The following is a 14926-nucleotide window of genomic DNA, read 5'->3' on the forward strand; positions in this document are numbered from 1 at the left end:
AATCTGTAAGGGGAGATTGTCCTAAAAAACTAGAAATTTTTATTTTCTTAAGAAGATAAACACATGGCTAAGAGAGGAATATTCCTTCAATTCAGCTAACAATTATTTACTATCTGCAATGTGCACGACACAACATTTAATATTATTGATTCAACATATTAAACTAAATATTTAAAATACCTTTAGTTATACACCAAGGCATGAAAACTGAGTCTCATGATTTGCCTACATGTTTGCACATGGATAAGGATCAGGCTTAATTTCTGAAAACTGTAACTATTTTTTATGTAACTGAAAAAGAATGCCTTTCATACAAAATTCTGGGATAAATATTTTCATACTAAGTCATATTTTTATCCATTGGTGCAAAATTATATTACAAACAATAGCAACAGAAAGTATTGGCGGTTGTCCAGTGAACGCCATTATAACAACTTTCAATTTTTCATACAAATTAGCCTTTCTTTTTCTAGATTGGAGTTCTCTGATCTTCTTATTCCTCTCAAAACACAATTCCTTCTTGTTTTTCCAAGTATATTAGGAACTAGTCAAATGCATATTCTTTGAACAACAAATATTTATTAATGACCTATTATAGGGCAATCATGCTAGGTATCTAACGCCTAAGAATTTAAAATGCACCATCCTTGCCCTAATGAATCTTAGAAGCCAATGAGGAAGAAAACGTTTCAATAAAATAATTTTCCCCAATATTTTATTTTAAGAAATTTAAACCTTCAAATGAGTAAGAATAATACACTGAGCATTTCATTTCATTTTCTAGATTGTTAGTATTCTGCCACTATTTAAATCCTTCTCTTTCCATTGAGAAATGAATTTTGTGGGTCACTAGAATTTAAGAGGTATAAATTAGAATAGAATGAAAGACACGTAAAAAACTAGATTAGAACATAAATGAAAAAAATTGAAAATTTCAGTATGTTCCTCATGTAAACAACGTAAAAATTATTTTATTAAATCCTTGTCTCAGTTTTGTGTGTGTGTGTGTGTGTGTGTGTGTGTGTGTGTGTGTACAGACTGAGTTATGATATATAATGCATTTTTTACTGTGGCTTTTATTTTAAAAATTTTGAAAACCACATTAAGGATCATTATAGCATTGCTGTGGAAGATACCTTGAAGACAAAAATACTGGGGACAGGGACTCTATGTAAGAGGCTACTGTAACACTCTAGGAGAGAATGAGAAACTAAGCTAAGGAAAAGACAAAAAAGATGGAAGATATTTATTCCAGAGCATTTAAGAAGGAAAAAGTTAATGACCATTTGATGAGGAAGAGAAAGCATAAGAAAAAAATAGGGTGAATCTTAGATTGATTGCTTGGCTAACTGAGTGATTGATGATCATCAGCTGAAAGATTAAATAAAAGTGAGGAGCATATTAAGAGGGAAAAATAGTAAGCTAGGTTTTGAATAGGTTGGGTTTGATGCTTATTCAGTTGGATACAAGATTCTGGGTAATTAGAGAAGAGTTTTAGCTGAAGGCATAGCTTAAGGAGTCAGAAGATTACATTATAAGAGAAAGTGAAGACTAAGAAGTTAAATTGTCAAGTATAATAAATCAGATAAAAAGAATCAGAAAATAAGACTTACGGTTTCTATTAAAAGAAAAAGAACATGAAAAATTGGGTTACAGAAGCCAAGGAAGAGAAAAATAGATTTCTAGATGGGCATAGTCACAGTTAAATGTCAAAAGAATTGAAGTAACACAAGGACAGAAAATCATTTATGATTTTCACAATTCAGTGGCAATTGCCAACTTCCGTTAGAGCTATTTCAGATAAAAGAAATTGAAGTAGAATAAATTGAACGACAGGTTTTAGGTAAGGAAATGGATAATACACACACACACACACACACACACAACCTGTCATCCCCATCCCTGGGGAAATGTACTATGAGCCCCAAATTGGTCAAAATAGAAACCGATATACAATAACATACCAGGTTTAATATATTATTAAGTTTCTGATTCAGGCAGTTTTCTTTAAATCATTGAGATAAGATTAAACGTTGAGTTATAGGTGAAGGAAGTAGTTTAATGTTTCTCTGGCTTTGTGCTGATTTTTCTAAACTTCTGTTACAGTGACAGTATAAGGCACCAGTTATAAATGTGGGTTTTAGAACCAAATTGCTGGTGCTCAATTCAACATCTGCCAGAGGCTAGTTGTAATACCCAAACTGATTACTAATATTCTCTGCTTCTCAGTCTCAAAATGGGATGGTGTTGATCATAGTACTTTCCTCTTAAGGTGGTTGTTTGGGGGATTTAATTATATTATATATATAAAGCATTTAAATTTGTGCTTCAGCACTTAAAGTCCTCAAAAAAACTTACCTGTTATTATTTTTCTGAGTTGCCTTGAGAACCGATTTCTAGAAAAAATAAAAAGAAGAAAAGGGACTTTGATGCACTACTACTACAATCTGGACTATATAACCTCTTTTGAAGTAGAAATTGAACTCAATAACAGAATATTCTTAAAAGCTCTCAAATGAGTTAAAGCTCAAATTTTATGACTCTTGAAAAAGGCATATACAATATGCATGCATATTTAAGGTAATTCTTGAATGTTTTGTGGGTTCTAGTTTCTGGTCCCGCACTTAATGATGATACCCTTTCTGTTGTAAGTGAATTTTTAGTTGAGAAACAGAGTATAGTGTTCCATAAGGTAAACAAGATGCTGTGGTGCTCCAAAAATACAATTCACTCATCTATGAAGCTCTAATCCTGATAATAATATGAAGAAGTTGAAAGAAGAATCATGCAAAAGATTTTAATCCCATCTTTAACAATTTTTAGATTTTTTATTTTAAGATTCCAGCACTATGAAATATGCTTTGCAATAGATTATAATCAATACCAGTAAAATGCTTGGAGGTATTTTAAATGTGGGAAGTAAAGGAAAAAATTGTGAGAGTAGACAATGGAGCAACAACACGTAAAGTGATAAGCTTCAAATATACAAGACACAAAATTTGGAGAAAAAACCCCAAAAGATTTTGGTATTTGGTAGTTTCCAGGAAACTAAACATTGGTTATTCCCCAATTTCAACATATTGTGATAGTTGATGAGTAATAACTGATCCTAGGGGAGCGGCTTTAAGCCACAGATTTCTCCATTCCATTATTCCTTTGAGTATATAAAACAGCTACAATATTCCAGGGCCAGTCACTTGCCATTTCTCATAACAGCGTCAGAGAGAAAGAACTGACTGAAACGTTTGAGGTAAGAAAGGTCTTAAATATCATTGTAAATTAAGATTGTATACCTATTTTGTAAATATAGATACATAGCATCTCTCCACATATTTTTCTTTAAATCATAAAAATTTTATTTTACAATTTGAGACTAAATTGTAACAGTTGCTTGAATTTGTAGACTTAGTAATTCGAAAATCATTTTTAGTATTCTGTTTGCAAAACTTGTTTTAAAATCACCACCCTGCTGTAGTAAATATTTATTTTAGAGTGACCATAAATGAATCTTTCTAGAAGTGGAGCACTGGTGGGGGAGAGTGCGAACAGAGTGAAACAGCAGAGCCTCAGGTTTATTTTTAAATTTGTGGCCATCAGGTCAGCAAAGAGAGGGAACATGCACCGCCAGAGATTCTCTAAAGTCTGAGCAAGTGCCAATTTCTTTGGCCTCCTCTTTTATCTTTAAAATATATGCAGTACTTACATTCCATTCCATAACATTTTATGTTGATTTTAATATAAAAGTCATTTGTCTTTCCCATAAACTCTTGAATAAAATTAATTATCTAGGAAGATGCATCTAATTTATCTGGAGAATCATTTATTCTACAGCACACAGCAATAAACTGCTATGGGTATCATGACTTGATAAGTACAAAAATAAAAGGAGATAGCTGGTAATTATGCTATGTCCTGACTCTAAGATATGATCTGGAAGAGTCTGTAATGTGGATTATTTACTTATTTGCTTAATGTAGTTTTGAATAATTCTTGAAACCAGTTGAAAGAAATTATATTGTAAAGGCCCTGCTTGAATTCTATTCTCTCCAAAACTATTTTCCCAACCTTCCTCTTTCTTCTTCTAAATACTCACAATATTTTGCAATTTCTACATATGGTATATATCACGCTTTTTTTTTTTACATTGCAGAAATATCTGTATCCATCTTCCATGTGGAAGTCTCAAATGGAAGAAATTATGCTTTATCATTGTATCCCTGAAAGCACCCAGCATGGTTGCTTTGCACATAGAAAGTGGACTATGTACGTGTATGTGTGTGTCTGTGAGGAGTATGTGTGAGTGTATGCATGTGTGTGTTTGTATAATTTTTACTCTTGATTTCCTACATTAACAATCTGCCTGTAGAAGTCTGAACTTGACTGGAATTTTACATTCCTGTCTTCTCAAAATTATTAGATTATCTGGTACTTTTTTGAATTTGAATTCAAATTTTGATTAGTATCAGAAAATAAAGGCAGAGATCAAAACTTTGCTACATTTTTTACACTGTGTTCTTTTGTCTCATAGATATATAGGAAACATCAAAATCTCCACTATCTCAAAGGTACTTCAAAATGATAATGATATTAAAAATTGACATTTTCCTCAATATAAAATACTAAATTAAATAATCTTTAAAAAGCTTTGTAATGTATTTACCTATAACAATGTAACAGTGAGCTTAAAAGATCCATAAATCAGGGACTTTCCAAACTGATATTACAGGCAAACTTGAGAGATACCGCAGGTTCAGTTCTTGACCACCACTATAGAATGAGTATCAAAGTTAGTCAGGTCAAATGAATTTCTTGGATTCCCAGTGTACATAAAAGTTATGATTACACTATAGCATTGTATGTAAAGTGTAATAGCAGTACGTCTAGAAAAACAACATACATATCTTAATTAAAACATACTTTATTGCTCAAAAATGCTAACAATTATCTCAGTCTTCACTGAGTCATAATCTTTTCGCTGGTGGAGGGTCTTGCCTTGATGTTGATGGCTGCCGAATGATCAGGGTGATGGTTCCTGAAGGCTAAGCTGGCTGTGGCAATTTCTTAAAACAAGTCAACAATGAAGTTTGACACACGGATTGACTCTTCCTTTCACAAAAGATTTCTCTGTAGCATGCGATGCTGTAGCATTTTGGAGCATGTGAAGCATTTTGCCCACAGTATTTCTTTCAAAATGGGACTCAACCCTTGCAAACCCTGCCACTGCTTTATCAATGAAGTTTATGTAGTATTTTAAATCATTTACTGTCATTTGAAAAATATTCACAGCATCTTCACCAGGAGTAGATTCCATCTCAAGAAACCAGTTTCTTTGCTCATCCATAAGAAGCAATTTTTCATTCATTCAAGTTTTACCATTAGATTGAAGCAATTAAGTCACATGTTCGAGCTTCACTTCTAATTCTAGTTCTCTTGCTATTTCCACCACATCTGCAAGTTACTTCCTCCACTGAAGTCTTGAATCCCTCAAAGTCATCCACGAGAGTTGGAATCAACTTCTCCCAAACTCTTGTAATGTTGATATTTTGGCCTCCTCCTATGAATCACAAATGGTCTTAATGGCATCTGGAGTGGTGAATATTTTACAGAAGGTTTTTAATTTACTTTGCCCAGATCCATCAGAGAAATCACTATCTGTGCCAGCTATAGCCTTACAAAATGTATTTATTCAATAATGAAACCTGAAAGTCAAATTTACTCTTTGATCCATAGGCTGCAGAATGGATGTTGTGTTAGCAGGCATGAAAACAACATTCATGTCTTTGTACATCTGCTTCAGAGTTCTTGGGGGCTCAGGTACATTTTCAATGAACGGCAATATTTTGAAAAAAACATTTTTTCCTAGGAAGTGAGCTGAAAATATTAGTAAACCATGCTGTGTTAGATGTACTGCCATCCAGGCTTTGTTGTTCCATCCATAGAGCACAGGAAGAGTAGATTTAATATAATTCTTAAGGGCACTACGATTTTCGAAATAATAAATGAGCATTGGCTTCAATTTAGGAAACCAGCTATATCCCTTAAAAAGAGTCAGCCTGTCCTTTGAAGCTTTGAAGCCAGGCATTGTTTTCTTCTCTTTAGCTATGAAAGTTCTAGATGGCATCTTTCTCCAAAATAAGACTGTTTCATCCACAATAAAAATCTATTATTTATTGTAGACACCTTCATCAGTGTTCTTAGATTTTCTGGATAACGCTGCAGCCTCTATATCAACACTTGCTGCTTTATCTTGCACTTTTATGTTATAGCCAATCTCTGCTAGCTTCCAACTTTTCTTCCGCAGTTTCTTCACATCTCTCAATCTTTGTATAATTAAAGAGCATAGGGGCCTTCTTCTAGATTAGGCTTCAGCTTAATAAAATGTGCTGGCTGGTTTGATCTATCCAGACAACTAAAACTTTCTCCATATTGGGAATAAGACTCTTTCGCTTTCTTGTCATCCCTGTGTTCATTGTAGTAGCACTTTTAATTTCCTTCAAAACTTTTCCTTTGCATTCACAACTTGGCTAACTAGTTGTTGCAAGATCCTAGCTTTCAGCTTAGCCTGGCTTTTGACATTCCTTCTTCACTAAATCGTTTTTACCTTTTTGATGTAAAGTAGGAGATATGCGAATCTTCCTTTCACTAGAACACTTAGAGGGCACTGTAGGGTTATTAACTGGCCCAGATTTAATATTCTCAGGAAATAGAAAAGCCTGAGGAGAGGAAGAGATAACTGGGGGCATGGCCAGTGAGTGGAGCAATCGAAACATTCACGAGATTTATCAAATAAGTTTGCCACCTATTTTTCCCATAACACCCCCAAATAATTAGATCAAAGTAACACCACCAAAGACCACTGATCACAGATCACCATAAAAGATATAATAAAATCTTATTACATCTTTATAATGTCTTATAGATATTAAAATATCTTATAATACTGAAAACTTTAAAATATTGCTAGGATTACCAAAATATGACACAGAGACACGCAGTGAGCACGTGCTGTTGGAAAAATGGTGCTGATAGACTTGCTCGATGCCAGATTTGCCACAAATTGCCACTCAATTAGTAAAAAACAAGATATGTATGAAGTGCAAGAAAATGAGGTGTGTCTGTATATACACAACACCTAGAATAGCATCTCATACTTAGTCAGTTATCAAGAAAACCTTTATAAACTAATAAATTAACAAATATGAGGCAAATTTCAAGTAAAGTCCCCTAGCCAATCTCCATTTTCAACTTGATTGCCTTTCCCAGAACCCCCCACATATTCTTTAGCACAAACTGCATTCACACCATGACAGAGAAGAGGATTAATGCCTAATGATACCATCCAATATGGAAGATTTCCCATTATTATTTGAAATCAAGTAATATGCACATGTTTATTGTATTAATGACAAATGCAAATGTAAATGCAAATGTTCTACGTTTCATTGTGTACTCCATTATAAAATTATTGAATAAATCTTTAATTTAGCTCAGTTTTCTCAAATATAATATTAATGATATTGTAACTGATACATTTTAACAGTGTGTGTGATATGATAAGGAATCTACAGTGAAAATTAAAATACAATAAAATGCTTTCGAAAAGTCCTTTATTATTTATTAAATAATAAAACTTGAAAGTCAAAATTACTGTATGATCCATGGACTGCAGGATGGATTTTGTGTTAGCAGGCAAGAAAACAGATCCTTCTTCACATCGTGGATTTTTTGGGGTTGCCTGGAACCAGTGCAAATAAATCTGTCACCTACATTACTTTCATGGACATTAGTATATGGAATGTCAAACTCTCTGAGATCACTAAATAACTGCTTACTTCCAAACTAACATTCTCTGTATAAACCAATGCATTACTTCTTCCAGAAATTTTTCTGTGATTATCAAGTATGTAGAAGTATTATTCTTTTATTTTTTATTTTAAGTTCAGGGATACATGTGTAGGTTTGTCACATAGGAATTAGTATTCTTAAATAATATGTTGATGTTTATTTTTAAAGCAATTGGTGTAATATAGTTATGAAATTACAAAGCTCTTTTGATTTGACCTTTAAAAAGTTCTTTATTAACAAATAGATTGATTCCCTAAGATTGTAAGTGACTTGCTCAAACTCAAAGAGCTATTTGTCAAATAATTCGTACTTTGACTGGATCTTTTGAATTCATGGTCTTTTAGCTGACTTCTAGGATATTTATGAATAAAATGAAAGTTCTTCTTATTTTTTATTTACTCCATTTTGCAGATGAAGAAAGTTCTCCTTCTGATCACAGCCATCTTGGCAGTGGCTGCTGGTTTCCCAGTAAGTATCCATGTATACATTCCAAAATATTTATGTATGGCCATGTACTGCATATTTATGTCAACCAGGAACCACATACACAAGGGTAGTCCCAAAAGATTATAACAGAGCTACCAAGTGCAGTGGCTTATGCCTGTATTCCCTGTAATTTGGGAGGTCAAGGCAGGAGAATCACTTGAGCCCACAAGTTCAAGACCAGCCTGGGCAACATAGCAATCCCGTCTCTATAAAAAAAAAAAAAAAAAAAAAAATTATAATGAACCTGATGACATTGTAGCCATCATGCATTAGTCATATGTTCATGTGTTTGAGATGATGCTGGTGTAAACAAACCTACCCTCTGCCAGTCATATAAGAATAGAGCACAAAAAATTATGCACAGTTCATAATACGATAGTAAACATCTATGTTACTGGTTTGTGTTTTAATTATACTATGCTTTATCATTATTTTAGAGTTAACCCCTTCTACTATTTTTTTAACATTAACTGTAAAACAGCCTCAGACAGGTCCTTCAGGAGGTATTCCATAAGAAACCATTATTGTCATAGGAGATGATAGTTCCACATGTCTAACTGCCCCTGAAGACCTTCCAGTAGGAAAAGATGGGGAGGTGGAAAGCAGTGACATTGATGACCCTGACACTCTGGAAGCCTAGGCTAATGTATATGTTTGTGTCTCAGTTTTAAACAAAATAGTTTAAAAGTAAAAAAGAAAAAGCATATAGAGTAAGGATACAAAGAGTGAAAGTATTTTTGTACAGCTGTAAAATGTGTTTGTTTTAAGCTAAGTGTTATTACAAAAGAGTTAAAGTAAAATAGTTATAGTAAGCTAAGGTTAATTTATTACCAAGGGAAGAAAAAGATGTTTTTATAAGGTTAGTATAGTGTAAGTGTACAGTGTTTACGAAGTCCACAGGAGTAAACAGTAATGTCCTAGGCCTTCATATACAATAACTCACTTACTAACTCACACAGAGCAACTTCCAGTCTTGAAAGTTTTATTGATGGTACGTAACCTATACAAGCGTATAGGTATAAAGTGTACCATTTTCCATCTTTTATACTGTATTTTTTACTGTACCTTTTCTATGTTTAGATATGTCTTAGATATGTTTAGATACACAAATACTTACCACTCTATTACAACTGCTTGCAGTATTCAGGATAGTAATATGCCATACAGTTTTGTAGTCTAGGAGTAAGAGACCATACTCTCTAGCCTAGGTATGTAGTAGGCTCTACCATCTAGGTTTGTGTAAGTACACTCTATGATGTTCACATGATGAAATCACTGAACTAGCCATTTCTCATAACTTATCTCTGCTGTTAGGCAATGCATGACTGTATATTTTGTCTTGATTCATGAATCTTCAGGGTTTTTTCTCCTTCACATGCTGTATTCTGTAAGAATACCTAACACATACGCTGTATTCTGTAAGAATACCTAACACACACGCTGTATTCTGTAAGAATACCTAACACCTGCCCTTTTATCATTACAGTCCAGATAATATTACAGATAATATCAATACAGTCCAGAAAATATTATAAACTATATACTGTTCAGTGCATAATTCAGTTCCACATATCTTTGGTGTAGTGGTGAATTTGAGCCATTTAAGAATACATATTAAGACTTTTTGGGAAAATCATTTCTACATTTCTAGACAAATTATGGGTATTTTAAAAAATGGTTATTATGAAACAATATTAGGTAATAGATTGTCATGCATATGTATATATTTATTTGTATGTTTTCATGAGCATGAGTTTAATTAATTTCACTATTTGATCTTTAGGTCTCTCAAGACCAGGAACGAGAAAAAAGAAGCGTAAGTTACTTTTTCTCTTTTTTACATGTAAGTTTTACATGTGAAATATTCATAACTATTGTTAAAGATATTGATTTATCTAAACCTCCCAAACTGTGGAGAGATTCATAAAGAGCTTTTGGTATTAGCACTCAACAGAGGTTTAGACTTCAGGGATTTGAGCTCTGCTCATAGAAAGGAAATTATCTCCATATCTCATGTCACGGTAAGAATTGGATTGAAATCCGAATCACTCTGTGATGATTTGGGTTGCAATATTTTTTACTAGATTTATCTAGCCTAATAACTCAGACCTCCACTCTGCCATAGCTCTATGAATCTCATTTCAAAAAAAGTAAAAAATGAAACTTGAGTGTTAAGAGATGTGGGCCAGCTTTGACGATCCTCCCAGTGGCAAATTCACTCATGGATTATTTGGGTCTAAACAGTTAACTAAAATTGTTTAATAAAAAGAAAATAAAATTTGAAGAGGGAAAGCCTTGTTTAAAGATTTGTTTTTATTTATGGAAATCCTATTATCTGGAAAGCATGATTTTATCGCAAAAACTACAAACAGAGAGTTTAGAACACAAAAATTAATAGAGATACAGACAGATAATTGAGAGCAAAAGCAGGAAGAAGGAACTGAGATACTTAAAGAGAGAAGTTGTTTCCTACATGTGGTTTGGGTAAAGACCTTGCATGAAGGCAAAGGGAGAAATTTTATGGTACTGCAACACCACATTCATCTTGGCCTTGTAGGTAAAGAAGTGATTGCCAGAAAAATTTGCCTTTAACTGGAAAGATATAGGAACATGAGTATCTCTAAATAATTTTTAAATGATGCAAATTAATAAACTCCCTGTCCATAGTACACACAGAAAGGATAAAGGATTTTAGAGCTTCTAAAGCCTCTTCCTAAAAATAAAGGCCCATTATTTAAAAAGCAAAGCTGTTTTATTTCTCTTCTTTGTAAAAAGTAAAATAAACCCTTTAACTTCTTTCTTTCAACAGATCAGTGACAGTGATGAATTATCTTCAGGGGTTTTTGTGTTCCCTTTCCCATATCCATTTCGCCCATTTCCACCAATTCCATTTCCAAGATATCCATGGTTTAGACGTAATTTTCCTATTCCAATACCTGAATCTGCCCCTAAAACTCCCCTTCCTAGCGAAAAGTAAACAAGAAGGAAAAGTCACGATAAAATTGAAGATGAAATACCTGGTAAGTACACATAGTTACAATCATAGTTTATTTTAAGTTTGCAGATTGGAATCCATAATTTCAAGGAAAAAAAATGTTAACTATGTCCCCAGTTGGCTCCTTTAAGTTTCTGTTTGTTTTAATGTTTTTCTCTGGTAGATACTGTCACGTGTGTCCACTCAGAAATACACATGTGCCCTTCCATGATCTAACCAGCACAGCACTTCAAATCCCTCCTTGGTTGTGATGCAACAGAAACTATTTCTATGTTATTAAAATATTGTTTACAAAGTATTTGTAACTCTTTATACTATTGCCAATAACTGCATTTTGGACTGAGTCAGAGTAACCAAGATGCAGATCATAGTAGATGAAGTTATGGGCCTAGAGTTTAAAGTAGACCAGCTTAGCCCTTAGAGAAACATGCAATTTTTCTAATACTAAAACTCCAAACTTAGCTTCCAAGTGTCACATTACAGTAAAATTTTAAAGGCTTCATGCTTCACCTATAACAGTGGCCCCTGTCATTTCATCACACCAAAAACAAAGTGGATGGTGTGTCAATTACTAGATAAATTGAGGAAATATATCCTATACTATAGACTATAGATCTAATCTACTATAATAATTTATAATTTAATATAGATAATTTAATCTTATCTAAGATTAAATTAGAACCCAGAGGACTGTTCTAGGAAAAAAATATTTCAGCTAACACTTACCACTAAAGACCTTTGCTTTCTTTCTACATCTTGAGCAGATGGTTTCCCAGTCCTTGAACTAGATATATTTTTAAGCCAATCGTTGTCATTAAAATGCAGAAAATGTATATGTTTCCAAGAAAATGACCCATTGCAATTAATAACCATATGTCTGTTATTTATTTCAGGTCACCTAAAATTAAATGTGAGCCACTTCCTTGAAGAATCAAAATTCCCGTTAATAAAAGAAAAGCAAATGTAATTGAAATAGCACACAGCATTCTCTAGTCAATATCTTTAGTGATCTTCTTTAATAAACACGAAAGCAAAGATCTTGGTTTCTTAATTTCCACAAATTCCATGATTAGTACTCAATTTGTTTTCAATCTTCAGCAATCCCCTGAAGAAGGAAGAGGTGGCAGGTGGTGATAAAAATAAACTGTCCTACAGCATGTGACAAAAGTCATCCAACAAGATTCTACTTGCACAATAAGCCTTTCAGTGGGTCAGAATGACTGCCTTTGTCTCCATAAGTTGATTATCAGGAAATTAGAAAAATTCTCTTTGAATAAAGATTATGTTTCTTCATCTTAAGTTTAAATTGTTCATAGCTGAGACCCTTAGCATCAATAATGGAAATTCTGCCACCATTCATCCATAACTGGCTACAAATCAAAGTCAGCCTAATGAGCCACTTGGCACTTGAGTAGGGAAATGGCTGACTGCCTTGGTCACTTTCAGGGATTACAGGTACCTCAAACATTTAAATATTTATTGGTATTAAAGTCAGTGATCCCAATTAAAATATGGGAAAGACAGTAAGAAAACCAAACAGTCATCAATATAATTTGGTAAATTAATTTCATAGGCATTGTTTCCTAACCTTACGGCTGATAGATTGGAGGCAACTGCATGACCCAGGAGAGGCAGTCATGGGAAAATAAGACAGAGGGGCAGAGAGAACAAAGGCAATCAGAGCCCTGAAGAGGGGCCAAAGACAAATGGTTGCTCTGAAAGATGGAAGAGTCAGCTCTGCAAGTAATCTACTGTGCCACTAATCTACTATCTAATCTAATCTATCCCACTTTTTTGTTTCATTAAAAGTCTTTGACATCTCTCCTTAACTCTCAGATTAGAGCTTTTATTTTATCTGCCTCATTTTATGTCATAATAACTTTCTGAAGAAAAAACAACTCTGTCATTTACTTTTAACTACTAGATTTGTTTCTATTAAAATTAATCAACTATTTCCCCCACCCAGTGAATTTGGGCATTATTCTTGAATACTGTAATTATAAAACAACAGGGAGTTTTGTGTATTTACATACAGAAAAATACAGTAAAATGTGGTATAAAAGATTTTTTTAAATGGTACCACTATATAGGGTACTTATACCCTATATAGGCCTCTAGGCCTGGAATTTGCTCTGGGTGAGTCAGTAAGTGAGTGGTGATTAAATGTGAAGGCCCAGGACATTACTATACACTACTGTGAACCTTATAAATACTGCAAACTTAGGCTACACTAAATTTATGAAAACATGTTTTTCTTTCTTCAATAATGAATTAAGGTACAAAAATATCTTTGGAATATAAAGATACAAAAAAGATATAAAAACATCTTTATTCTTTATATCCTCATTCTATAAGTTTTCTCTACTGTTAAATATAAATACTTTTTTTACTTTTAAACTTTTTTGTTTAAAACCAAGACACAAACATACATATTAGCCTAGGCCTACACACGGCCAGGATTATCAAGACATCCCTGGCAACAAGAGTTTTTCAGCTCCATTATAATCTTATGAGATCACCATCATAGATAGTTAGGCGTTGACCAAAACATTGTTATACAGTGCATAACTATACTTATTTTTTGTCAATTGTTTTGCTAAATACTGGCGATTTGGGGAAAATATTGTTGTACTAAATACTAGTGATTAAGAAAAAAGATTCTCTTTAATGATCTTACAGGTTAGATAGGGGAGATAAACATATACAAAATTTCAAGAAATGTAATAAATGCTCCAAAAAATTACAGAGCTTTTTGTTTTAAAGCAGAGGAGAAACTAGCTCTGCCTACACAAATTAGGAAAGGTCCCACAGGTGACTTTGAGTTGAACTTTAATGGATACATAGGTTACTGACAGGGAAACAGGCACAAATTAGATGCTCAATAGATATTTACTAGATAAGCTCTACACTCATATTGGTATTTTTGCTTGTTGCTTTTATTTTCTTTTTGTTTTTTTTAATTGAAAACGGATATTTTTAACGATATTTATTTTCATTGGACAAAGACAAAAGAGCAAAAGATGGGAGTGAAATACTTTAAAACATATTTCTAATAAATATATAAAGATCTATTAATCTTAGGAACAACCTCTAACCTGAGAAGCAAAAGGTAAACATCTTAATAATATTCTTGTTCACTAAATAACATTTCTATCAATTTTTCATGCAGATACAGAGTAAATATAACCTGATGAGTTATTTCCTTATAAAAATAGCTAATATATCTAGGAGACAGTATTTATTTAGAATTCTATGTCAATTCAATAATGCCCGGGCAGAGTTGAAACTCTGCCCAAAGCCATGGGCATCAAACCAAGGTAGCTGAAGGACACTAACAGCAATATAGCAAGGTGAACAGCAAGGCATGGACCACCTATTGGATGCTCCCCACAATTGCTTAAGGAAGCTTCTACTTCCCCTCAAGTATCCAAGACTTTAGCACAGGAATGAAATAAGAGCAGAGACACACACTGAATTCTAATTGCGGTCACTCTAAATGAGAGCCCAGCTAGAGACCAGTCTCCCCAACAGTCAGGAAAGATCAGTTCTAATACACTCACAGGAGAACAGAGCCCAGAAAAATCAATACCTCATCCATAT

General features: G+C 33.4%; 1 protein-coding gene across 2 annotated transcripts; it reads left to right on the top strand.

Moving 5' to 3' along the window:
• Window positions 1-3149: 3149 nt before the first annotated feature.
• Window positions 3150-13150, top strand: FDCSP (follicular dendritic cell secreted protein). 2 transcript variants are annotated; one of them, XM_063663724.1, is made up of 6 exons: window positions 3199-3250; window positions 4529-4565; window positions 8257-8313; window positions 10115-10147; window positions 11141-11351; window positions 12220-13150. In XM_063663724.1, the coding sequence occupies exons 3-5, from the start codon at window positions 8257-8259 to the stop codon at window positions 11306-11308; spliced, it is 258 nt and encodes an 85-aa protein (XP_063519794.1). In that variant the 5' UTR covers window positions 3199-3250; window positions 4529-4565; the 3' UTR covers window positions 11309-11351; window positions 12220-13150. The 2 variants fall into 2 exon arrangements, with proteins under 2 accessions (XP_063519793.1, XP_063519794.1); XM_063663723.1 differs by lacking the exon at window positions 4529-4565 and having other exon boundaries at window positions 3150-3250.
• The last annotated feature ends 1776 nt before the right edge of the window (window positions 13151-14926 follow it).

Source organism: Pongo pygmaeus, chromosome 3 (genome assembly GCF_028885625.2).
Source record: "Pongo pygmaeus isolate AG05252 chromosome 3, NHGRI_mPonPyg2-v2.0_pri, whole genome shotgun sequence".
Taxonomy (NCBI): domain Eukaryota; kingdom Metazoa; phylum Chordata; class Mammalia; order Primates; family Hominidae; genus Pongo; species Pongo pygmaeus.